Genomic DNA, 24,242 nt, shown 5'->3' with positions numbered 1-24,242 from the left:
ATATATTATTCCATACAAAAGCCGAAATTTTTCATGAAAAGGTCTATCTATGGTCATCATTCAAACATACAGTACTACTAACACTAATTGAAGTTTGTCAGATCGTCAAATTGCTTCTTTGCTTCTGAGTTGAATGGGGCGGATTTTGGATCAAATGGATACGTCGAACGTAGTGAATAAACAGTCACATCAACTATTGCCAGTCTCTTCAAGCAATGCAATTTCTTGTAATCAAGATGTGGTGAATAAAAACATGATATCTACCTCACACCCGACTTTTGACGTATTGGAGCTCCTAGGCCCTTCACTATCTGAAGTATTGACTTTCGTAAACCCACCAAAGCCGCGACGACTTCAAGAGACGCAGCAGAATGTTGACGAGGTTTCGAATGGAATTGAAACGATAGTCCCAGGCAATCAATCGTGCGAAAGCAGCATAAGCTCGCTGATAAACGTCGAATCGCAGTCCAAATTTGACCTCTGCTTGTCAAGATCTGCCATCATAGGTGAGTTAGTAGATTTGTCGGCTGACAATGCACGCAAGATACAAGAATATTTTGCTAAAATGATGAGCACGATTCAGTGCGAAGCCACGGGACTCGTACTACTTCACGACGCAACAGTCGTCATCTTTCTTGAAACGACTGCTGAGCAATTTATACTTATTCTTAAGCAATTACAACAACAGCCGATTGTCAAAGTGCGCTCAATGAAAATACTTGCCAACTGCGACGGTCATGGAGTGCAAATTCTGCAAGGTCTGTATTTCAAAAAGATCGTGATCAATCGTAGCAATAAAGGCGATTGGACCGATGATGCTCCTCAACAATGTATTGTTGATACATTCCTTAATCTGATCAAGTTTGTTAAAAAGATTGGACCCATGCTACCTGGAGAGATCCAAAAGTGTTTGACGAATCTCTCAAATACTGATCAGATTTTTCTTCCGTCCAACGAACTCGTGCTATGGCTTTTGGGTCGTGAAGAGCTAATGACACTGGACGAATATCTGGCCTTTTTTGACAGCCCAATCGCGGTGGAGCTTGAGTCAGATCGGGTGTGGCCTGTTCGCCCTCTGGTTTATTACTAGCAAGTTACAAAGAATCTTAAAGCTCAAAATGCTGCAAGTGTTTCTTTTAATAACTACTTATATTGGTGATTCCAAATTTCGTTTGCCCTTATTCCGCGAGAGAACCGGCCAGGCTAGATGGATGATCATCTCCATCCAGCGTACAGCCTCCGCCATCGCAATAGCCGTCCGCAAGCGTAACGGGTACATTAACAAACTGACAGCCGCCACCTGGACATGAAGCTTCTGCTGTATTGTCAAAGATGCAAGCCCCGCCTTCACATGTGGCGTCCTTACATTTCCTGTAACGAAATAAAAAACAGTCGAACCACTTTAAAAATTTCCGTGCTTTATTGTATGCTACCAGCCCAAATTCGATTTGCGCTGTTAAACTTACCGAAAGTAGCAGAGTCCACCCCGACAAAGAAGCGGAGAAGCACAATTTTCAAAAAGACATCCGCCTGCCACACAATTAGCGGTCTCGCAAGATGTGGGTACGTGATTGTATTGCGAGATAAGATTCTTTTCCGATGATAGGTCGTCCTCTGCGCCGATCGTGTAGTGGAAGACAAAAAGAAGCGGTAGGATCTGAAGCCTCATGATGACGATTTCAGGATCAGATCTTTGCGGCCCTTGATCACTAACGGACCGTTAAATTATGAAAAGTCTTGAAATGTTTCGAATCGCTGCTTAATATAACAACGAAAATATCGAATAATTTGTCAATATGCGATGTTGCATTACTACACCACTAAACTCAACTGCTCTGTACCATTGTGGCTACAATAGAAGTAAGTCAGTCGTGAAAGATACTGATTGCGTTAAAATTAACTCGCTGTGTAAAGAGGTCGGACTGAAGTATTCTGTTCCAGAAATTGTTATTTCACCAAGTCATTATCAACTTTGACAAAATAGTTTAATCTAATTCTTGTATGACGATGTTGGAAACACAGCCACTGCTGAAAGACATCCAAGCTTAAGCGGGTACCAATTTTTTCGCTAAATGCTTCCCATAATCAGTTGTTGCCGACTTGATGATAATTGCGATCTCGTCCGCTTTGTAAAAGTCCTCAATCATCTCCTTCAACGTCACTTCTTTCTTTGTCTTACCCCAATACATTTTTTGATATCGAACCCATAGTTTTGTCTCAGGCCGGTCGAGAAGGTGAGTTGGATTAGTATCTAGCTTATAATGCTGAAATACAAGATTCGGCGGCACAAGAATTTCCAGCCACTTCTGACGCAATTGATTTTGAATTTTTGTCGCAAGCTCTACTGTCTCCGGTGATTGTTTTGCTGCAATTAGTAACGAGGACAAATGTGCGTCCTCAATAGTTTGATAAAGATAATCAAAGAGCGATGTCTCAGCGGATTCGATATTGCTCGTGTAAATATTCCAAACACGCAATGCAGGGCCTGTAAGTAAGCTCGGCTCACTCTTGCCAAACTGCAACGCCTTATAAAGTGCAGTCAAACTTAGATTATCATCTCTCCAGCGTGATATCTGCTCGTGTTGCAGTTCTAAAGCAATGTCTTCCGTGTACTTGTCGGCTCCATTCTTCGCCTGTTCCAACATAATCGACACTTCAAATTCACCAAATTGTTCCTGTAACTTTGACAAAATCGACACTTGTTCTGCTGGATGCTGCAAGTTGTAACTTTCCACAAGTTTTACCCAAGTGTGAAAATTGTCAAGAGACAAAATGTCGTTGTCGGCCTCGTGGAGATTGAGCTTGTTGAAAGTAACGTTTGGATCCACATTTCTCAGCCGCCACCACGCTAGCTTCAGCTTAGCCAAAAAGCGATTAATTTTCGCCCTCAATGCCACTTGAAATGTGATTAATTTTTCAACAAATAGATCCACCTTGCGAATAGCGCTGTTGGCACTGGTCCTCTCCTCGTCTCCGGATGGTGGTCCCGAAACGCTTTGTGTAAAGTTACCGATTTGATCTCCGGGTAATGAGATGTTTTGGACGTCCGTAACTGATACATTTAAGTTTGTAGAAGCATCGATGTGTGCGATAAGGATGAGTGTTGATAGAAATGCCGATGCAACGCCACACAAACGCATTCGGTAACTTTGTTCTCTGTGGTTTGGAGCAGACAAATACAAACTTACGTGCTAAATTGCAGCCCTAATCTTCACCTGCGCAATCAGTCCAAAACTTGAATGTGGCCTTAAGTTGATCGATTGTCGTTACTTTGTGCTCGGAAGAGCAACTCTCTGATACCCAGTTGGTTATAACAACGAGAGATCAAAGTCAGATATGCAGCTCGAGAAACATGTGCTCAGTGTGCATACGATCTGTTTGAGGGCTGGGGCTATAGCTGTGACCATAGACATAAAGTAGTCTCTGGTTATTTCTTGTATTTGGTGACAAAAATTGAGAAAGAAGTGACCTATTCACGGTGAGCGTGCACATCACAAAATTTTCCTCTGAGCTCAAGCAAAGCTCAGCGGGTCGCAGTGCACTTTGCACAAACGAGGCTATGATACTAAATATTCGAGTTAACTGCACGCCCAAAGATTAGGTCCTATACCGCGGACTATATATTTCTTTTCAAAGGCTTCATCGTATATACCGGTTGATATCTTGGTACGTATTTGTATTTTCACAATCACACCTAAGTGCAATGTAATTTTTATAAACAATAATCATTGGATTCAAGGATGCGATTTGACCGGTCGCAATGGAGAAGTGACGTTGGGAGCGACCGAACGCTCTATTTATTGCAATGTTCTTTATTCAAAATTTGCCTGGTATATGCATAAAAAGCCACCCGCTCACCCATCTGCCATCACCTGCTGATGATCTGAGTGGCCTGATGACAGATGTATTATAAAAAGACTAACTAAAAATAAAGCCACTAGTGCTGTCTAGGCAAGCGATACGACACCAGCAAGCAATAAATGGTGAGTGATTTTGACTACTTCGCTCCATCTCTTTCTTAAGTAATGTTTCACAACATGCATCATCACTGCCACTGCTGATGCGCTGTCATTGTGAGAATATCCTTGAATCCATATGAAAAACAATAACTTCCAACAGCCGATTGGTTAGCATAAACGAGATGGCAAGCACATAGCCTGTTGAGTTCCTCCTTTCCCTCCTTACTTCCTCCTTCGAACAAAAGGTGAACAGAAGAAAACTACTTGTGACAAACAGCCCATCCAGCATTTTCTTATCACTTACTGATAGGACTTAAGCCCTCGCTCAATGGACATTGCGACTTCGTTGCTTAAATTGTCTTCGTAACATTTCTAGCGAATTATTCCGTTCCTCAGTCCTAACTTGAGTTGAAGTCGTTCATGGGTATTGTACCTCCACCACCCCCAGCCCCGCGATTGACAACAGAGCTGTCCAAATCATTTTTTGTATTTCTTCCTGAAGCTGCTGAATTTGATAAGGAAGAAGACTTGATAGAGTTGCTCGCTGCACCTCCGCTGATCTCTTATCGCAGGCCCTGACAATGTGCACAAACATCGGGTCAGTCCATTTGACCTTGTAGACAATCACCATATCGAAATAGTGTCAACTTATTGCACCAGTCACGATGATTATTTTGACGTTGTGAAAAGAAAAAAAACATGTTCTTTGAAAGATCTTTGTTCGTCAAAATCTACAAAAGCTTCTTCTGCTTGCACCTGCATCCTTGACACGACTTGACTAGCCATTACTCTTTCTTCTGTCACTGCCAGCCCTGATACTTTTGAGGAATAGCTACCGTTTATATTTCAGGCTGTTATAATATTTGCGGTCAATTATGATCACTTTAGATAACAATATACCGGTAAATTGTACAATTCTACTTAAGTCCTTATCCCGATACACCCTCTAGGGTTTACATCATATTTTGTCACTATAAAAAATGATCGCTCCTCGAGCACTCCACTCTGCTCTGTACCGTGCCTATTTTTTTCAAGAGAATTGCGCCGGGAGTCGGCTAAAGTGCATCACATCCCCCACCTCGTAGAACCTAGATATCTCGCACATAGATTTTATATGTTATCAAAGTACACCTATATTCTTTTCAGCGAAGACAATTGTATTGAATTATTGGTTCAAAAGGCGCTGTGTACATGGAATGGACTAGAGAAGAATGTGATTGACAAATGAAGTAGCATTAATACTTTCTATGTCGACAGCATCTTATTCAAATGTATTGCACACTAGTGCCCGATCTCGCGCGCGGGCATATAGCCTGGTGACTGGAAGCGCGACTCACTGTTTTTCCGTTTGGATCCTAGCCGAGTTCACATTCATCTCATTTCGTCTCGACCAGAATTTTCCGTCCCTGCCCTCATATGACTGGACGCTTGACATCAGCATGCTCAATTTTGGAGTCGGCGGGACCACCGCCAACACCTGGATGCGGCTCTTATAGAGATTGCTCACCAACACACATCAGTGCTAAAATACGCCTCCAAAATGATCTATAACCTAGCCGCCTGTTGCCACAACCGCTGCGATCGCCAAAAGACATGTGTTTTGCGCAAATTCTTCACAGGATGAAAAATGTGAAAGCCTTAGTGTGGTGCAAATGTGGTTAGGCACGGAGCATGCAGCGGGGCTGCCGTAGCGTTGCGCTTAGAGGAAGCGTAATTTAGGCCACCGACCTTTCGTTCTATACTTAGAACAAGTACGAGCCAGCAGATCGCAATCCGCTTACTCCAAGAGTAATTATTGCCTTATTCCAAGGCAAATTACTCTTCCTTTTAAAATCCAAAACTGATTTTTATTTATTCATTGTTAATCTGCGGCTAAACAGCTTTATTTTAAGTGTAAAGATTCTCCTCAATATATATATATATAGCAAAATCAAAATACATGCATAACTACTGGCTACCCAGCCACATACCGTATTTTTATTTGGGTGCAGTCATACCACGCCAATCGCGTGTGACACACACCCCTGTTACCAGGTTACGTATAACCCCGTTACAGGGCAAGTAATTTTTTGTACGTATCTATTACGATACACTAAAATTGATGAGTACGAGGGAGTTGTATAAATATAGATTGCATGGGTACGCTAGATGATAGCTCCACGTCGTGAAACGCATGAGGATACACTGTTATTGAAAATAGTAAAGTTAGTTTAAGTTTGACTTTTTACGCTTACTTCTTAATATATAGCACTTTTGACGCAGAAGAGTGGACTAAGTACTTAGTCGGGTCTGCGCCTGAGTAGACCATTATTTATGTGTACATTAACGCAGATTTATTGTGTCAAAGATTCTTCTGTGCAAGGTGCACGGTAATTCTGTTACACATAATAGGCGTTGTCGACCAGATTCTAAAAGAATACATACTATTTCATGATGGACCACGAATTCCATGAATCCTATCCCGGAAGAAACTAGTAAGATTGACGCTCAGGATGCACCCACTGCACTTGGGATTCCCCACCGCTACCATCTTGTAGTGTCTGCTCTGATAAAATTGCTGACTTAAGAGGTATCATTTCTTTCAAACCATTATTTGAAGCAACGAGTCTCAAAGGAATATTCGGTTCTTGTGGCGACAACCTTAAGGCTACTCTGGGTCAGAACGCCAAGGTATCTTCCAATCAAATTGGCCGTGGCAACACTTTAAGTTTTAACCCGACACTGCTGCATTCACCGAAAGACGAACAACAAAGTTCCTCACTGAGTAAGGTGTGCGGTCTACTTTCTGCCTTTCTTCTGCATTAGTTTCTTGTTTAAATTTTGCATCGGACTTGTCTTGGCAAACCCAGCTAGCCCATGTGTGCGCAAGAGTCGCGACGAAATTTGCCGATTTGGTCATGTCGTGATTATGCTGAATTCGTCTGATGATGCTCGCCACGTCGTTGCAGATTCTTTTTGCGCCTATACGTATGGAATTTCAGCTATAACATAAGGCAAAACGAGCGCTTTCTAACCGCACAAGTCTCTAATTTTAAAAAAAACGCCTGTGTTTTGAACAATAGTGATCGGGTGATGTTGCACCCTCGCTCTGGACCATGTCTGTTGTTACAGAGTTACACGTACCCTTGTAAAAGGGGTGGGACATACAAGATGGTGTGATGACACAATGGTGTGACTACACCTCAACAAGAAGCCACTACGTGGTTGGACTGCCAGTAGTTGTGCACTTTACTTAGGTTTTACTTCGTTAGATAAATCTATATATTTAGATATAGGCGGCTCTGCCGCAAATTAAACAAAAGAAATGCAGTTTGGATCTGTGAACGGAAGAGTATATTTGCCTTGGGTCAAGGATTTTAATACTGTACGAGTGTAGCGAATTGCGATTCGCTACACTTGTACTGGGTCTTGTATAACGCGTAGGGTCGGTGACCGTAGCTTAGCTTCCTCTAAGCAACGAGCTACAGCAACCCCGGTGCCCTTGGTAGCACATGTAGTCAATCTACACCTGCGTCGTTGCGACTGATTTTTTCTGAGGGTGGAGCAATTCCCTTATTTTCTCCAGACCATGCAGGAAGGGTGTAAAAAAATGATGTTCCTGCCTGGCACTGAGGGCGCGTGCAACACCTTCTTTCTCAAGTACCGGAAGCGAGAATCGCGCGCCTATAGGCTTTTTCGAGCTAGAAAATGCTCAGCTAGATCACCAAGAGCAGAAGATGCCGGCGCCGACTGCGTCCATGACGCCACCGTCGGCGACGAGTGACTCCTCCTTACCCAGGCCGCTCATGGCGAGCGTTAAGACCTTCGAGGGTATGGATGGAAAAAATCTCATGTTCTGGTTGAGAAAGGCTGAGGTGGCTATGGCATCCGCCATGCTCCAAAAAAGGAAACAGCGAGATAATCAAGCGCGAGAACGGAATGACGGTACTTCGGCTGCAGCGGCGTTTCCCTTCAGGACGGAGCTGGGCACGAAATTCACTAAGCACTGCTCATGTTTGAAGCAGTCACTACATGCCACGAGAGGCATTATTGGACGAGGGAGAGGAGATCAAATTGTTGTCGCCTCTGAATGAAGCTGTCCTGGAGGACACCAAGAGGGTGCTGAGCGCACGAAGTAAATCCTCGATCCTGAAGAATCCTTCAGATCCGTACTACACTTGGTGAAAGAATTACAAGACGTCGTCTCTAAAGACCCGCCGTCGAACCTACCTCTAGACCGAGGTATGCGTCATGAGATCGGCATGGTTCCTGGAGCTAAATACTGCGTAATACGCCAGTGGTAGCTGCTGAAGAAGCAGTATGACGTCATTAATGCCTTCTTCAGTGAAAAGCAAGCCGGAGGAATGGTGAGTGAGAGCAAATCTCCCCGTTCGACACCCAAGATTTGTGTCCGGAAGCCGAACGACAAGTAATTTAAAGTTCAGGCTTATATTAAGCTCAACGCTACCATTATTCCAGCACAGACAGCGATTTCTAGAAAGGATGTTTTCCAGAGCAACATACAAATTACAGTGCACAACTTGGTCGGTGGGTATTACCAATTGCTCTTGAGAGCGACGCTGATAGCGATGAGTACTCCGAGCGGGATGCTCTGGGGTGCGCTGAGGGTGGACCTAAGGACTGTCAAATGCACTAGCAGCATTTAACCGTCTAGTAATCCATTGTTCAGGCCCCATCGGGCGTATGCACAAACATTCTTCGACGTCCTCTTCGTCCATAGTCGAGCGGAGCGCGGGGGGACGGATGATGAGAACCACATCGTCCATTTAAGAGCGGTGTTCGAGTGCATGCGCACGCATATGCTGAATGCTTATGCAGACAAGTGCATATAGAAATCCATCTCAGGGTGCTTCATTGGGAAGCATAGTTTTACGCAGAAATGACACGGCCACTGTCAAATCTTCTTAAGAAGGATGCAGAATGGTGTTAAGACACCGAGCGTCGGGAGACTTTTGATGGTTTCAGATACAGCCTCTTTCATGCACCAATACTGGTGTTGTCAGACCCTAATCGTCCTTTCAGTGTCGTTTGAGACACATCGGACTTTGCCATCGGCTATGCATTGCTGTAAGCAGACCCCGAGAGATGAGATCGTGTGATCGCGTTCGAATCTCGTCAGCTCAAGGCTGCAGAGAAGAACTACCCAATTCACGAACTTGCGATAAAGTATGCACTTGTCAAGTTTAAGGTGCACCTGCTTGACTCAAAGCCGTTCGTGATCCACACAGATCGTACGTCACAGTCGCCTCACCTCTCGCAGAGGAAGGCCAGGTGGCTCTCCTTATTTGCCGAATATGACTTCGAGTTGAACTATAAGCCAGGAAAGCAAAATGCTTTGGCTGATGCGTTGTCACGCAGACCAGATTATGAGCTTGCTCATGTGACGTCGTCAGTGACGTATTTGATCCGCGCCCCATACGCGAAGTGATGATATGTGCGTAGCGCTGCTACGGGTTCTCGGGAACAAGGATTTGGAAACTTGGACAAGAAGTTGTCGTTGCGATTGCACGCACGGTTGTACCGATATTCGCTAAATAACAGTTGCTGTATTCTTGCACCGACTCGGCGAATACGCCACGTATTATGGTCCCTCATGATGAAGATTGGAAGTAGCGTATACTCTTTAAGGCCCGCGACACCCCATTCAGCATGCATCTCGGTCGTGAGAAGACGTACAGCTCTGTGAGTTGCCACTACTGGGGGACCAAGCTGTAGATAGTGACGAGCACATATGCGCGCACGTATAAGACGTGCCAAAGGGTGAGACCCTCTTCGAATGGGGCGGTGCCGCTTGTCAGTTTACCGGTATCCTTCGGGTGCTCGCAGTTCATGAGTATGGAATTTGTGCTTGGCCTGCCGAATGACTCGGTGGAGAACACGGGTGTGGTGGTCTTTGTCGACCGTTTCAGCAAGATGGCTCATATTGCGACGGTGAAGCACACCATCGACGGTGTGGGTACAGCGACGCTGTTTGTCGATCGTGTCTTTCGACACCATGGACTCCCGGGATCAATTGGCTCTGATAGAGACCCTCGCTTTGCTGGTAAATTCTAATCGACAATCTTCAAGATGCAGGGCACCAAGTCGATTATGGCAATAGCGGACCATCCGCAGAGCGATGGTCAAAGTGAGCGCGTGAAACGCGTCGTTCAAGACATTCTTTGCAGCGTCTGCGCTTAGACGCCGAAGCGCTGGAGTGCTGTGCTGACACTTGTAGAATTCGCTCTGAAATCTTACAGTGCATGCGTCTACCGGCTAAACGCCGTTTTAAGTAAACGGGATCTTTCATCCTCGCGTCCCGTGGTTGCCGCCAATCCATGGCTCAGGGCTTGCTGGGGAAGGAAAAGCCGAGCGGCAAGCTGGTGTCACCCTTTCCACTGTCCGTAAAGAAGTCGATGACTCTACCAGACTGAGTGTCCTATGACACGTTCGCGATGCGATGGCTTAAAGCCAAGACATGCAAAAAGAAAATGCTGACGGATGAAGCAGAAGAAATGTAAAAAAACTTTGAGGTCGGAGACCTGGATTTATTAAATGCTAAAGACCTTCCTACACATGCAGTCTCTGCTGTCTTCAAGACGAAGCTCCGTCCGCGGTTTATCGAACCTTTTAAGGTCGTGGCCAAGCGGGGCCTTGCGTATACGCCAAACCTTCCAGGAAGGATGCGCATCCACCCGATGTTTTATGTGGCCTTACTTAGGATCCGGCGCAAGTGAGCGCTAAAGCGTGTGCGCCGGGGCGGCGCCCACAGGCTCTCGACCACCCAGAAGCTTAACCAGCAACTTGTTTTGAGCACGGAGTGCAACGAATTTCATCTCAAACAGCGCCAGGCGCTGCGCCGTCGCATAAAGTGATGCATTCGTCTGCTCGTTGGCTAGGAGTCGCTCCGATACAGCGGTTTTTAGTCTATGCGATTGACTGCGCATTGCTAAGCTCAACAGGGCGACATGTGTTGTGCTGCTGAAGTGCCTGAACGCTTTTTAGGGCTTCGTTCGAAATCGGTGGTACGTCCGGATGATCAATTAGAGAAATTTAATGCTTTGTAATGCAAGGAGCCCGAAGCCTGTGTCGCTAAACCTTATCTGAAGAGTTCCTGTATTTCAGCACTGATTTACATAACACAGAGTGTAAGGCGCCTTTCAAATGAGAGCCTCACGATTAGAGTACTGTGCGAGCCAGATATATTTCAGGGTGGACACCTCGAGAGAAAATATACATTCTGCTATGTGTTAGTGGCTTAGCCTTTATAGTTGGGTTAGCACATATGTGCGTATGTGTGACACGTCTCGACAGGTTAAACAGTCACGGTTGCGGCGGAACCTTTGGCCAGCCTGCTGGTTTTGATAATTTCATTATTTCAGTTTATCATAGGATTTGTCCAGACATACTGGTACTGGGTTCTTTTCGGGCCGTCCGAGAAAGATTGATCAGCTTGCTGGTACCAGCAATGGCAGCCCAACCACGTAGTGGCTTCTTGTTAACGTGTAGCCACACCATTGTATCATCACACCATCTTGTGCGACCCACCCCTTTATACCAGGGTACGTGTGACCCCCTTTCACCCCCATTAAAATTGTGAATACCTACATTTCACAGTGAACTGTCGCCTGGTACGCGGCTCGTGTTCGATGTGGTTTCCCACATCCGACTTCCCTTTCTCTATTTACCTCTAGAAGAGTGAATCGTCAACATAAGTTTGTGTTTAGCCGCGATATGGCCTGAACGGCTGTGTCACCACATGAAACACTCTCTTCGATATAATCAGACTCTTCTAGAGCATCCTGCTCGAAAAATTACCGAAGTGAGGGAAGTTTTGCTGTTTCTCACCAACGATGATGCTAACCATGGACAAGAGCACTAAACAATGCGCAGTCGACCATGCCGTTCTACAGCATGACCTTTTACACAGTCAGTTGGATGGAATAGGTACTACAGTAATGCAACATTGCATGGATGTCAGAAATGTGCCACAGGCTTATCGATCAGCCTAGAAAAGAGTGAAGTACCGAAACGAATCTGTCTAATTAGTACGGTGCAGATGATGAGATGAAGGGGTATAATTAAGATAATATTCGTAGGACGCGCAGGTAACATCACTACACATTGCATATGGTCAATCATAGAAGTTCCACACGCCTCTCAACCTGCAGTTGCGGCACGAAGTCTGTGCTCTGCTCATCCTCCGATTGACGAAGACCCTTTATCAAGATGGTGGATTTTTTTATTTCGGAAAAAGGAGTCGCCGACATCTCGGCTATTAAAGCTCATATACTAATTCTCTCCCAGTGAACAAAAAATTTGATCACACACGATACGCTTGGATAGTCGCTCGACCACTAGTTGTTCGAACGCCTTGCATGATTACTTTGTTTACAGAAGTACTACGCGTATTGTCCATTCTCGCACGCAGCCTTCATACTTAAAGGCTACAAGCACGACGCGCCGTTGTTGTTTTTGGAGCATATAGTCATTGCGGCTACCCTCATCCAGAGGTTGACATTTTTCGTCCTGCCCTCAAAGCGCTGAATGCCCAACGTGAGCGGTCTTTCTGTGGGATCACCGCAGACGCCTGGTTATGGCAATCTTTTCGTAGATAGTGAGCGCTTTCAAATGCTCGACAGGCGCTTGCTGCTGCTTGATAACCGCTTCCGGTTCTCAAGCTGCGAGTTGCGTAATCGTCTCTGGGGCAACTATGGACAGAAGCTTGGTAATCGAGTCTTGTTTTCCCGACGACAGATATGATGACACAACGTGTTTCATCCTCGTAGATGATACGGCCTTAATTAGACTCGGTAGTCGAGTTGACGACAAGTGTTTCAAAATGCAACGATGTTCCGTGCACCTCATAAAGATGCAGCATTGAATCCACGAGCCCGCCTTAATAACGCAGCTAAGATTTTTTTACTCTGCAAACTTGAGAACCTTATAAATACCAACCACTAAGCATTAATCTTCTTGTATAGAATTAAACGAGTTCAAACTCATAATAAAGATAGATATTTTATTTATCAACATAAATAAACCAGATGTTGTGCATAGCATGAGGCATGATCCCTCAAGCCTCTCCTTTACGGACTTCCGTCACTCTCATCTGTCTATGAAGTATCATGGTGCTTACTTTAGCTTTGTACTGCAGAACTTCGAATGACAATGATGTGCATGTACACCGTACCCATCATCCAGATATCAATCTGATTGCGATATCACCCTGCTCAACACCGCTAATAGCCAATCTTATTGGCTTCGGACTGATACGTCAAACTCCTTTAGCTAATTCATGTGTGTGCCACTAACAAATACCTCATTGCCTGGATATCTCGGCGTTATTCTTTTTACTCAGTTTGTGATCTGTAGTAGTCTGCAATTTATGAATAGAAGCAGATAAACGCTGGTTTTTACTGGTTGTAGTGTCGCAGTAAATGGTAAATTTTCAGCATTGTGATCAGCTTGCGGGACAAGACTGTGCAGCCAGAATCTATGAGTCTCAGACCTCATGTTATTTTTACTCCATTTGCAGTAAGACTATAAAAATGGTTCGTTTTCAACCGAATGGCTCATAATTTGCTTGCATGAGGAATGTAGACAATCGAGTTTTCTTTCTTTCATGCCAAATGACGCATGCCGTGATCTATACAGGTGGAACGCTCTTCAGCACACCTTCTTTTACATCACCCATATCTACCTTTTCAGTACGTAGGTCACAGAAAGCTTTTTCTCGAAACTGAAAGCTGATCGTTGCATTCATTGGCTGGCAAACACTTTAGGCGGTAATAGACATGTTAATGCAATGTGACCAGCAGATGATACAATTTTAGTTATAGCAGCCCTAAATGGGTTATATATGCTGCGATCATCGATTGATAGGATAGAACGGTGAATACTTTCGAGCTCCTCGAATATATGAACTTGATTTTCAATATTGTGGTATCAAAGTCTTGTAGTGGTTTCGAGAAATATTACTGAAAGCATTTGGCAATGAGGTCAGCAACATCCTATTAAAAGGCTTCGAGCGATGAGGTCAGCAATTGTTGTTTCTTTTCCGTTGTCGGATTGTTCGACGGGCCCCGACGGGTGCGTCTGTTGTGACTGAACCAAATCAGCATTCGTAATGCTCGAAAAAACAGCTTGATGGACGCCGTTATTGACATTACGGCGGGATCTACTTAATCACTTGCTCATTCCCCTGATGACCACATTTCGCCGGTTGATCATCAAGGGATTCAATACTAATATCATTCGAGCTACTAATTATTCGCAACATTCTATTATGTTTTTAACACTGCGTAAAATTAACGTACCACAGCATACAACAAAGACAAGCCATATATATATCTTCTTTCAAACGTCTGGTGAAAAATGCTTTACTTTGTACTGGATTTTATACAAATTATCCGCGGGCTCAATAGGCCATTCGTCAATAATCCGTTAGAAATCGTAAGCTACTGCCCCAATATTGTGCATTACCTAAATACTACAGTATGTCAAACCTTTGATGTTACTATAATAATAATAATTCCACCGAGACTCATCTGCCTCGATTCGAAAGAAATCACGCGTGATTTATATTTGAACTCTCTGTTGTGCGAGGTTGTGGTCCGTACATGCAGATTACTAAGACTGACTTCAGACCAGTGTCGCAATCTCACAGCTTTAATGGGTTAAGAGAGCGACTTCGCGACCGGATCTCCCTCGTTTCAGTCGTTGAAGACGGGACTTTGTCGTTGATTCCTTCACTTTATGTACATGTACTATAAACTAGACTGATTCTCTGTACTCGCACAAACGTCCATATGCTATTATACAGTATGGAAGATATTACTTGCAAAAACCGATGTAAATATAATTAAGTATTGTCCACAGTCCGTAGGGACCAGACATCCCTATAATCGTTTGTGCCAATATAAACATTCGAGTCTTTCGAAGGTCAGTGCATCAACGTTGTGACAACAGCGCCTTGCGTCGAATGCATTAAAAATTTCTTGTTTTCTGTGCTGCCATTATATCCAGTCGCGCTAGTTGATAAAACAGTTGTTGGCTTTCATGCAGCGACGCGGCGATGTGTTCACAGAAGTCGAAATTTGTCATATCGTACTGTTTTTTCTAATATTGTACCTACCCCTATCTTCAGCTGGTCTCGTTGCTGTACGCGACGCGGCAAGGAGTCAGTGTAACCAGTCGGACCACACAATTAACGTCCGGTATCTCCCGATCGCGCCAACATCCTTTGCTCACATCGCTACCACGAAAGTACATTAGAAAATCTAATACTTATATTCTTATGCTAGTAAATAACAAGTCGAGTCTTTCTTAGTAGTGATGTTGAAATACCATTCGAATCTCACAGACGAGGAAGGAGGGAACTTTATTATGCAGAAAAGCGACGTGGAAAGCGTAGGTGGCCGAACGCTTCTGCGCTATTTGTACTAGTCATTACATTTACTGGTACAGATCACGCACGAAGGTTACTTCAGCACAAACCGCAAAACGGCTGGCAAAACGTGTGAAGCCGGCTTCTGGCCTTTGTGCCCGCGTCAAGAATACGACGCTTTTACATTCAACAGTATTTTTTCCTTAAGGAGTACAATAACATGCGTAGTGGATATATTTAAAATTAACCGAAGAGATCGGTGTACTATACGCGTCTCTTTCTTGAGACACAACGCGACGGTGTAACCATACTATCCAACAACCTACAACGCACATTCATGGTTATACGATCCGCACAAAAATCGAAGTTTGTATGGTTAGGGGTCGGAACTTGCCCCTTGTCTTGTCTGTCGTCAAATCGTCCGTCCTCCGCCGCTTTTTATCATCTGCCACTTATCAAAAAGACTCGTGGCAACACAGTGGTCTCACTTTACCTTCACTCTTTCAGCACACCATTTAACGGGATACTTAACTAGCGCAAGGCTCATCAGATTTTTCGAATCTCTTATCTCTATAAAAAAAGAACGATGAGGCAGCGCACCAAGAGTGTTGTGAGTGTGCGGGAATATTTCCGCATCGATGGCAGTGGCGCCCCTGAGCAGGAAGACGACGACGACAATGACGATTGGGCTGCCGTTGCTATGTACGGATCCTGCATGGATGTGCTCAAACCTGGCAAGAAGACGCGTGCACGCACATCGACTTGTGACTCACTGGCTGAGACGGATGACGACTCGGATGGCGAAGAGAACGATGGTATTTTACGCATTCGAGCGTGTAGCCACAGTCGTCGCATCAGTTTTGACGACGACGTTAATGTCGTTGAGATTCCTGCACGCTCTACCTTTGATGCTGACTACAAGCAGCGCGTCTGGTATACGCAGGACGAATTGCTTCGTAGTCAAGAGTGCTACTAGACTGCATATTTTGAATGACTCAAACCCACATAGAGGAGAGGTGCTTGAGTCTTTCTTCTTTCACAGACCCAATCATTTCGTTCGATGATTCCATGAGAAGAAACATCAAGTGCTTTCACGAGCGTGTCTGAAGCTATACATTCTCTCGAGAGCTGGCGCACTTTCAAATCGCCAGTTAGATGTTTATTTAACGAGTCGAGTGGAGGCCCAAATACGCTCTTATATTAAGTCGACGGATAGTGCATTGTTGACCAGGTGACCCGAAGTGACAGGATCCCTAATTTAAAATACACTTTCAATCAACCCTATACATACATATTTGTACCTTGTTTTTTTTTCATAGATGGACCCTAATTCAAGAGTTTTTGCTTCTTACTGGCATCATCACTGTTTCATTTCAAAATTTAGAATGCGACATTAAATTCTGCAGAGCACTTAATTGCTCATTTGACCTACCAGCTGGTTACCGGCCCTTCTCTTTAATGTGTTGTGCATCCGCTCTGAGCGCCATCATTCTCGTCAAATGATCTGCTTTCCCTTTTTCTTGTCTTTGAAAATTTTGTCACGAAAGATGGAAACTGCACTGTCCTTCGGTAATGCAGTATATTAGTCGCTCTTTCATAATTTCACGCGTTGAATAATCCGGTAGCTTGAGATAATTCGTGCACGTTGACGCAGACGGTAGCACAGCGTCATTTTCTTCAACGCTGTTAACATCCGGCAGCTTTCGCACGACTGTAAGCTTAGGCTCAAGGTTGCGCAGTCCACCCAATGGTAGCCGATTCGCACCCGTCACAAAGCGCACGAAGAGGCGCTGCTCGTCTACGGGCAGTTCACACAATATCGACACGAGGTGACCAATGGCACGACTCTCTGCTGTGTAGCCATGATCACATACCATGTGTTCACGCAAGTCAAGACCATTGCGATCCCACATTGTACTACCAGTGCCACGGTCACTCAAAAGCTCCTCTAATTCATTGACATCAAAAGCCTGTAAAAAGCGAAAGAGCTGCTCGCCGCAAATCTGCTCGAATCCTTGTCGAAATGCATGTACTTGAAACTTGATGGTGCGATCCAGAAGAAACTCGAGATTTAGAGCGACGTACTGTTGCAGCGTAGATAACGTCACGGGAATGTCCTCTCCTCCTACAATTAGCGGAATTTCGTCAGCGCCGACCATTGTAAACGAACGACACAATGCATCAACTTCAATTGTCCATTGCGCCACGTCTGACGACGCCTCAACATGACCGGACGCTTTCGTTGCCGCATATTTGACCGTTAAATTGTGCAAGTAACGCAACGAATTTGCGATACTCGGATCCAATTCGTCAACGAACGAAAGCGACGTCTCAATACTCACGCAGTCGCCCACCATTTTTTCGCCGCGCAACGCGCGCAAGAACGGGCGAGCAAACGGCAAGTTCAGCAACCGCTCGTCTAAGATCGCTTGACCCACTAACCGACCTAGAAACCGAAACCACGTCAGGACATCCACCTCTTCTCCGTTACAAGTTGCCGCATCTGCCTCCAGATTAACAGTCTCACTTGATTTAGTCTGTACTGAAGTTTTCACTTCGTCAAGGCTGTCGTTACTCAAGTACGGTTTCGGGTACAAACCAAACGGGGCCGTCACGGGTGGTCCACCACCGACATTGCTGCCTGCAAATGCTTCATTCAAGTAATGAAACGACTCAATCTCCGACTCGAGCACTTCTGGAGTCGATGTAAGGCTTGTCACCAAGGCATCCACATCGCGTCGAGTAACAACCACTGTCATGATGTTCAACGGCGTGCCTTCACACAAAGGTGACACGTGTTTTGTCACGGCTCGATAGTCACGTTCATACATGCGTCGGCCTGAGCGCGAGACCATGCGATCACCATCCATTACAACTATACCAGCATCTGTACCCGGAAAATTTACAGTCTCACAATGCGCACACTGCAGTACTGGAAGACGCACTCGTTTTGAACGACGAGGGAAAACCTTGGCCAGATACTGGGCCTCGTCCTTACTTAAAATCCACCACTTCAGTGTGCACATCCTGGCCTCGTCGCAATCGCATAACATAGCAGCAGAATACCAGTCACGTTCACCCAAACATTTAGCACACTGTGGGATCGAGGTTCTCCCGCTCCGGCGCCGTGAAACTGAAGCGGACAATGTGCTCGTCTTACAGTCCACCGATGCTTGTTTATTCTTGTTTGTTTTGCTTTCGTCGGTTAAAAGTTGCTGGTGTAACGAGCACACCGGAAGACGAAGCACCTCGCACTGGGTACAATAGTAAGTGGCAATGCGGTGGTATCCTCGGATGGCAAGCGAGCTTTGACGCTTTGATATTGAATCTGATTCATCCTCAACCGCCAGACTCTTTTGCTCATCGTCAAATATTTGTTTCGCTTCAGTTCTAATCAAATCATCGTCCCTCCACAATTGTAATTGCTTGGATTGAATTTGTTGGCACACAAGAGTAAAAAACTCGGTAGTTGGGCCCAAGCCAGTACCCACTTCTCCAAGGAACTCAGTTTCAATCACTGCTTTACTTCCACCGTAAATGGTGATGAGTTTCATTGCTGACTGTAAGAGACGCGACCGTGCCACTCGTACTTTTAGCCGAGGAAGTTTGACCATTTGAGAAAGACCTTCGAGTACAGAAGCCCGTGTGCGATTTGATGGTTCCCGAAAACGACGCCGACCACTACTTGACCGGGGCGGTTGCATAAGCACTGGCTCTCCAAACACAGCTTTTTTCCAAACAGACCGACACAGATATTGAATTGCTCTGGAGCACCCACTCGTAGTTGCATACATGAAATGGCATCGCGTTTCAAACTCGAGCACGAAAGCAAATTCGTCTACAAGACGAAAACACCATTTGGGGAGGGAATTCGTGACCACTCGAATCGGCTGCTGCAGCGCGCGACGAACTTGAAGACTTAGATAACTGTTTGTAAACGAAAGTTTTTTCCCAAACAATTGCGCAGTACATTGCTGTCGCACAAGTTTTAGCAACAACAGCAAATCCCAAACGTCATCCCACCATTGATCCGTTCCGACCACGTCAGTTGGACCCACAGTATCCTTTTTTACCGCAGTACAAGCCTCTATGTGCCCGGACACGCAACAAGCGTTAGAAGCTACTACTTTAAACGTGATGTCGTGGGGTGTAGACCTCCATATGCGTGATCGTGACGCAGATAGAGTAGTTTCGGCAACGTCTCTAAACTTCACAATTGCTTCTAAAAGACTTATGTCAGCTGGAAGGACGTGTTTGTTGTAGACTGCGACAACTCTTCGCAGCTTGTTGGTATCGTTCGCAAATTCTCCGCTTTCACCAATGTCTTCTCTCTCTTCAACCTCAGTACTTGATCGGGTCAAAACATCAAGGATTGGTTCTCCACTACCGCTTTGGCCAAACAATTTATCTGCTATAAAATCTTCCATTGTTTCGATTCGGGCTAGAGGTTCCACAAGCACAATTGTATTGTGGACAGATCTATAGCTCGACTTATCGCTATCGCGTTCGACAGTTTGTTTCCAATGATTAGCTTGTTGCTCTTGCGCCCCTGTTCCCTGCATACTGTTGTCTTCGTGATCAGGCTCCGCTTCCGGCTTCGATTCCTCAACTAGCACATGCACTTTAATGTGCTGCAGAAGCTGATCCAGATCGGTCACGATGCTGCCAGATGAAAGTCCAGTATACGCTGACAATTCATCGTTTTGAGATACAGGAAAAGCATCTTTCTCAGACGAAATGGCATCTTGCAAACACTGCAAGAGCGACATAATAAAATCCATTCCTTTGTTTCCAGGATCGTTAAGCATTTGGCAGAATGCTCGCTGACCTCCTTTATCGATTAGAACTTCTATAAGAACCTTAACTAGTCCGCTGCTTGCCAGCTCGTATGCTGTCAGAAACATATCGCCTTGAGCTACAAAATCGCGTAACATTCGAAGCAAACAAAGTGATTTTTTCTCAACTCCTTCACTTTGTCTATCTTCACTTAAAGCTGATTGAAGATTGGTAACAAGTTGCCTCAATTGATTTAACATACTCACGTTTAAGCTTTCAGCCCCAAAAAACTCATTAACAAGCCGAGTTGACAAAATTATAGCCTCTCCCTCATCACAGTCACTCGTATTATCCTCCTTTTTGAATGTAGCATACATACGAATAATATTCGCAACACCATGACGCTCAAAATTGTCCTTTGCTGCCTCTTGTGTACCAATATGTTGCAGGGGCACCTCGATTATTCGCAGCGCCATTATTACTATAGCTAGCTCCGTTTCGTCGTTTGCTAGAGCCGCTGGGATCGTTTTGTCGCGCTTAGGACGCAATACCCGTGCGAGAAAAGCAGCCAAACGAGAATTTTCGATACTTTCTGAAGTAGCTGTTGACTGCTTGTTGGCATGCACTAATAAACAGCCTTGATACATGATGTTAAGACAGTCGTGTCGTAAATCGGTGCGCGACGTGGTATCATAGACGCGAATGAGAGATGGCATTATATTCTGCGCGAGCATTAGGACAGGACGCGGCACCTTATCTGTCGGTAATAACATTTCTGCTTTCGAAACAAGAACAAGTGCGAGCTTCAAAGTCTCTCCGAGTACTTGGCTGTCGGCAATCACCTCTTTTTTTGCCAACAAAGCTGTCGCAATCGGTGGCAACCGGACATACCGCAACTGAGACGCAGTAGAAGTAAAATTCTCGTCCCTTAAATCACTTGCAACACACGAGAGATAGCAAGAAAGAAAGCGTAAGATACTCAATGGTGAAAAGTGAGACACTGGACTGCCGCCAGGTTCATTCAAACTGACAAAAGACATAAGTTTGGCCACAAGTAAGTCGCAGATCTCGTCTGTTGCAACCATTGACGCAAACTCTGGATTAGTTGAAAATGCTGAGCTGTCTGCAAGTTTTTGTAAACATTCAAAGCTGCTTTGAAGAATTTCAGGATCGAATGAGCGCAATAAATTCGTAATGAATGGCAATCCCTGGCGCAATTTGTCTTGTAAAGACGAAGGGAACTCGGTGCATAATTGACAGACGATGCGAACAGCTCGACGCTGAATTTCTAATTGAAAAAAGTCGACAAACTGCAGTAGAGCGACGATACCGTTCTCGTTAATAACTTCTGTCCGGTACTGAGCACACAATTGTGATACGTTTGGTACTGTTACGACAGAAGCAAACGCAAATTCGGTTTTGCAAACAATTGTTTCCAAGATCTGTAACGCTAGCTCAGCCACATCCATGTACTCAATCTCCAGTAGCTTCTCACACAGCGAGGGAATCACGTGCTCTGCTGCTGCTTTTGAAATCGCTATGGAAGGAAAGAGCTCTAAGATAGTTGATAGAGCTCTGGCAGCTAAAAGCAGTAGCTCCATCGAAGGTGAAATGCGGAGAAGCGCGACTATTGCCGAAACAAACTTTTCGACGCTAAAGCCAGAGACTTCGAGCGCCTCCTCTGATGACAGCGACAGCGTCTCGCACAATTCAGTAAGTGCTTCAATTTGCGTGTGTATCGGTTGTTCGGTTCCGATCTGTTCGTAGATTCGCTGAAAGCGCGAACTGCTGCCGGAACTCTGTAGTAGTTGTGAGAATGGAAACACGCCGTCCAATATAGAGCTATCACCGCTGTGCAGCTGCTCAAGAAGTCCTTGTAGCGACTGTGGGACATCATCAGAATCGGTGTCATGAGAAAGCGCCTCGAGTGCCTCTAACATACGTGTGGCGTTCGATCGATGGCCATTGATATTTTGTCGAGCTGGATTTGACGTTGGAGAGGACATGGAGGCGGACGAGTCGAAAATATCGCGAGTATTTTGCTCCTCAAACTCGCCAAAAGCTGCGTCTAATATCTCGTCATCGTCTTGACCGCTGTCGGTCGCGCTAACGTCACTCAACGGGCGTTGCGCACTCATCTCGGTCGCGAAAGCTACACGTCGTCTTTTATTTCAAATGCTTATGTATGAAGAGAATTGAAAACCCTCCCAATTCATAAAATGCGAAATTAATAGTTTTATTTTTCTACATAGAGATCTGGTTTACGCCTTCCCCTTGCAAAAAGCTTAGGCAAAGATGTTATCAAGTGAAGTTGCTGGTTTTTTTACCCTATTGGTGCATACAGTCGTGGCGCAAGCCTATACCACATAAGACCTTGATCCTACCGTCTGGAGTTGAGAAACACACTTGTGATATGCCGTGATTCGCCTTGTATCCTTTTTCGTATATTGTTCAAAAACCTGCATATACTAAGCCGAGACTATAATCGCCACCATTCACGGTCGCAGTCTTACAGTTGGTAAATAACGAATTTGCTTATATGTTCAAAAGTAACTGTCATTTGATATATTTAGTTACAATGACAGCGACCTTGCGGTCAATTTTAAAGGTACCACTCATACGCACCAGCGGTAGACTATATCATATTCTCTTATACACGATAAGAGCAAGGATGATTGTACGATTCGCAGTGTATCATGTAGAAGTAGCTCTTTTTCGACGTGTGATCGCCTACAGGTGAAAGGGTGGTGCACTCAACGCCAAACATGGTGTCGAACATGGTACGTACGGCATCGAGTGTCAAAGGTCGGATCTATGTTGCCGTATTGTCAGCGAATCCAATCTAGGATAATTATCAATAATTGTTGATCAGAAAATCAATCACAGTACATTTTTTATCAATGTTCTGAACTCAAAGATTATCCACCATTTGGTGTCATCGACATTTAGGTCAAATAAAAAAGTGGAGAGTTGTTTTAGATTGCCTAAAGGAGTGCAAACAAGGGAAGCATTTGACAGAAAGCTTGATGTGCAATGTACTACTTCGGAAAAAATGGTATTATGTACAATTGCAATTAAGATTTTATGTATTATACTGAAAGAGAATAATCAGTATCAAAGGATGAGCGACAAAGGAATGAGTGAAGACGGAGAACATACAGTAAGGAATCAACATAACAACTTTTATCTTTCCGGCAGTACTGAGGCAGCATAGAACATCACATACATGTATAGGGTTTATATACATCTTAACATGAACGTGGTAGCGATTAAGCCATAGCATATACACCTATGTATCAGGTATTTAAATCCTTGTCGAACGTTTAAGAAAAAAATATAGAAATATGACATTGACGTGGGTTGCTACAAAGCACCAAGGAATGCAATTGGGTTGCTACACTTTTTGCAAACGTACAGTCCGCGCAAACGCACGCACACAGAATGGGTTCGGATGCCATCTTAGACCGGGAAACTCAGAGCCTAACATTGAACCATAATCATGTTTGAGGATGTTTTATGGAAATGATGCTAATACATTTGGTACATTTCGTAAATACAATACAGTACATTTTTGAGTTAAGGACGCAATAGCGTCTCGATGGTGGAACAGCATCTTGAGCAGGATAAGAGGGTGAAACGTCCAGTGCACGATGTGCATTTGTCGTCACTGCTCCAATGCTGACTGTAACGGGGTTACACGTACCCTAGTAACATGTGTGTGAGTGTACGAGATGGGCATGGTGTGACTGCACCCAATTAAGAAATACGGTATGTAGCTAGGTAGCCAGTAGTTATGCATGTGTTTAGATTTTACTATATATTGGGGAGAATCTATAGATTTAATATCAGGCGGCTTTGCCGCAAATAAAAAAATAAATAAATATCAGCTTTGAATTTAAACAAAAGAGTTTATGAGCCTTAGTTACTAAGCGGGTTGCGATCCGCTTCACTCGTATTGGTTCTTGTAAGGTCGGTGACCTAAATTACGCCTCCTGAAGCGCAAAGCTACGGCAGCCCCGCTGCACTTGGTAGCACTTGTAGTGTGACGGGTCACACGGCACCTTGCACAGAGGAAGCTTGACTTCTGTAACGGGGTTACATGAGAGTGACCCGTCACTCTCCCAAGGGAGCTGTGGTGT

The 24,242-nt window shown here is 44.7% G+C and overlaps 5 protein-coding genes across 5 annotated transcripts; 2 read left to right on the top strand and 3 right to left on the bottom strand.

The window, feature by feature from the left end:
• Positions 1-154: 154 nt before the first annotated feature.
• PHALS_07225 (uncharacterized protein) lies at positions 155-1,090 on the top strand (the record flags this gene model as incomplete). The annotated part of the gene is made up of 1 exon (XM_024720653.1): positions 155-1,090. One exon carries the CDS (start codon positions 155-157, stop codon positions 1,088-1,090), a length of 936 nt encoding a protein of 311 aa, XP_024585831.1.
• An 88-nt stretch (positions 1,091-1,178) lies between these two features.
• On the bottom strand, positions 1,179-3,140 carry PHALS_07224 (uncharacterized protein; the record flags this gene model as incomplete). Its single annotated transcript, XM_024720652.1, has 5 exons — positions 1,179-1,371; positions 1,467-1,657; positions 1,719-1,755; positions 1,842-1,849; positions 2,058-3,140. The coding sequence occupies 5 exons, from the start codon at positions 3,138-3,140 to the stop codon at positions 1,179-1,181; spliced, it is 1,512 nt and encodes a 503-aa protein (XP_024585830.1).
• A 1,041-nt stretch (positions 3,141-4,181) lies between these two features.
• Positions 4,182-4,660, bottom strand: PHALS_07223 (uncharacterized protein; the record flags this gene model as incomplete). The annotated part of the gene is made up of 4 exons (XM_024720651.1): positions 4,182-4,191; positions 4,264-4,331; positions 4,393-4,534; positions 4,617-4,660. 4 exons carry the CDS (start codon positions 4,658-4,660, stop codon positions 4,182-4,184), a joined length of 264 nt encoding a protein of 87 aa, XP_024585829.1.
• An 11,253-nt stretch (positions 4,661-15,913) lies between these two features.
• On the top strand, positions 15,914-16,303 carry PHALS_07222 (uncharacterized protein; the record flags this gene model as incomplete). Its single annotated transcript, XM_024720650.1, has 1 exon — positions 15,914-16,303. The coding sequence occupies one exon, from the start codon at positions 15,914-15,916 to the stop codon at positions 16,301-16,303; it is 390 nt and encodes a 129-aa protein (XP_024585828.1).
• A 384-nt stretch (positions 16,304-16,687) lies between these two features.
• PHALS_07221 (ubiquitin-protein upl3) lies at positions 16,688-22,241 on the bottom strand (the record flags this gene model as incomplete). The annotated part of the gene is made up of 3 exons (XM_024720649.1): positions 16,688-16,690; positions 16,760-16,803; positions 16,883-22,241. The coding sequence occupies 3 exons, from the start codon at positions 22,239-22,241 to the stop codon at positions 16,688-16,690; spliced, it is 5,406 nt and encodes a 1,801-aa protein (XP_024585827.1).
• Positions 22,242-24,242: the final 2,001 nt, after the last annotated feature.

Source organism: Plasmopara halstedii (genome assembly GCF_900000015.1).
Source record: "Plasmopara halstedii genome assembly, contig: Scaffold_3073, whole genome shotgun sequence".
NCBI lineage: Eukaryota > Oomycota > Peronosporomycetes > Peronosporales > Peronosporaceae > Plasmopara > Plasmopara halstedii.
This window is presented reverse-complemented; position numbering and strand designations above follow the sequence as displayed.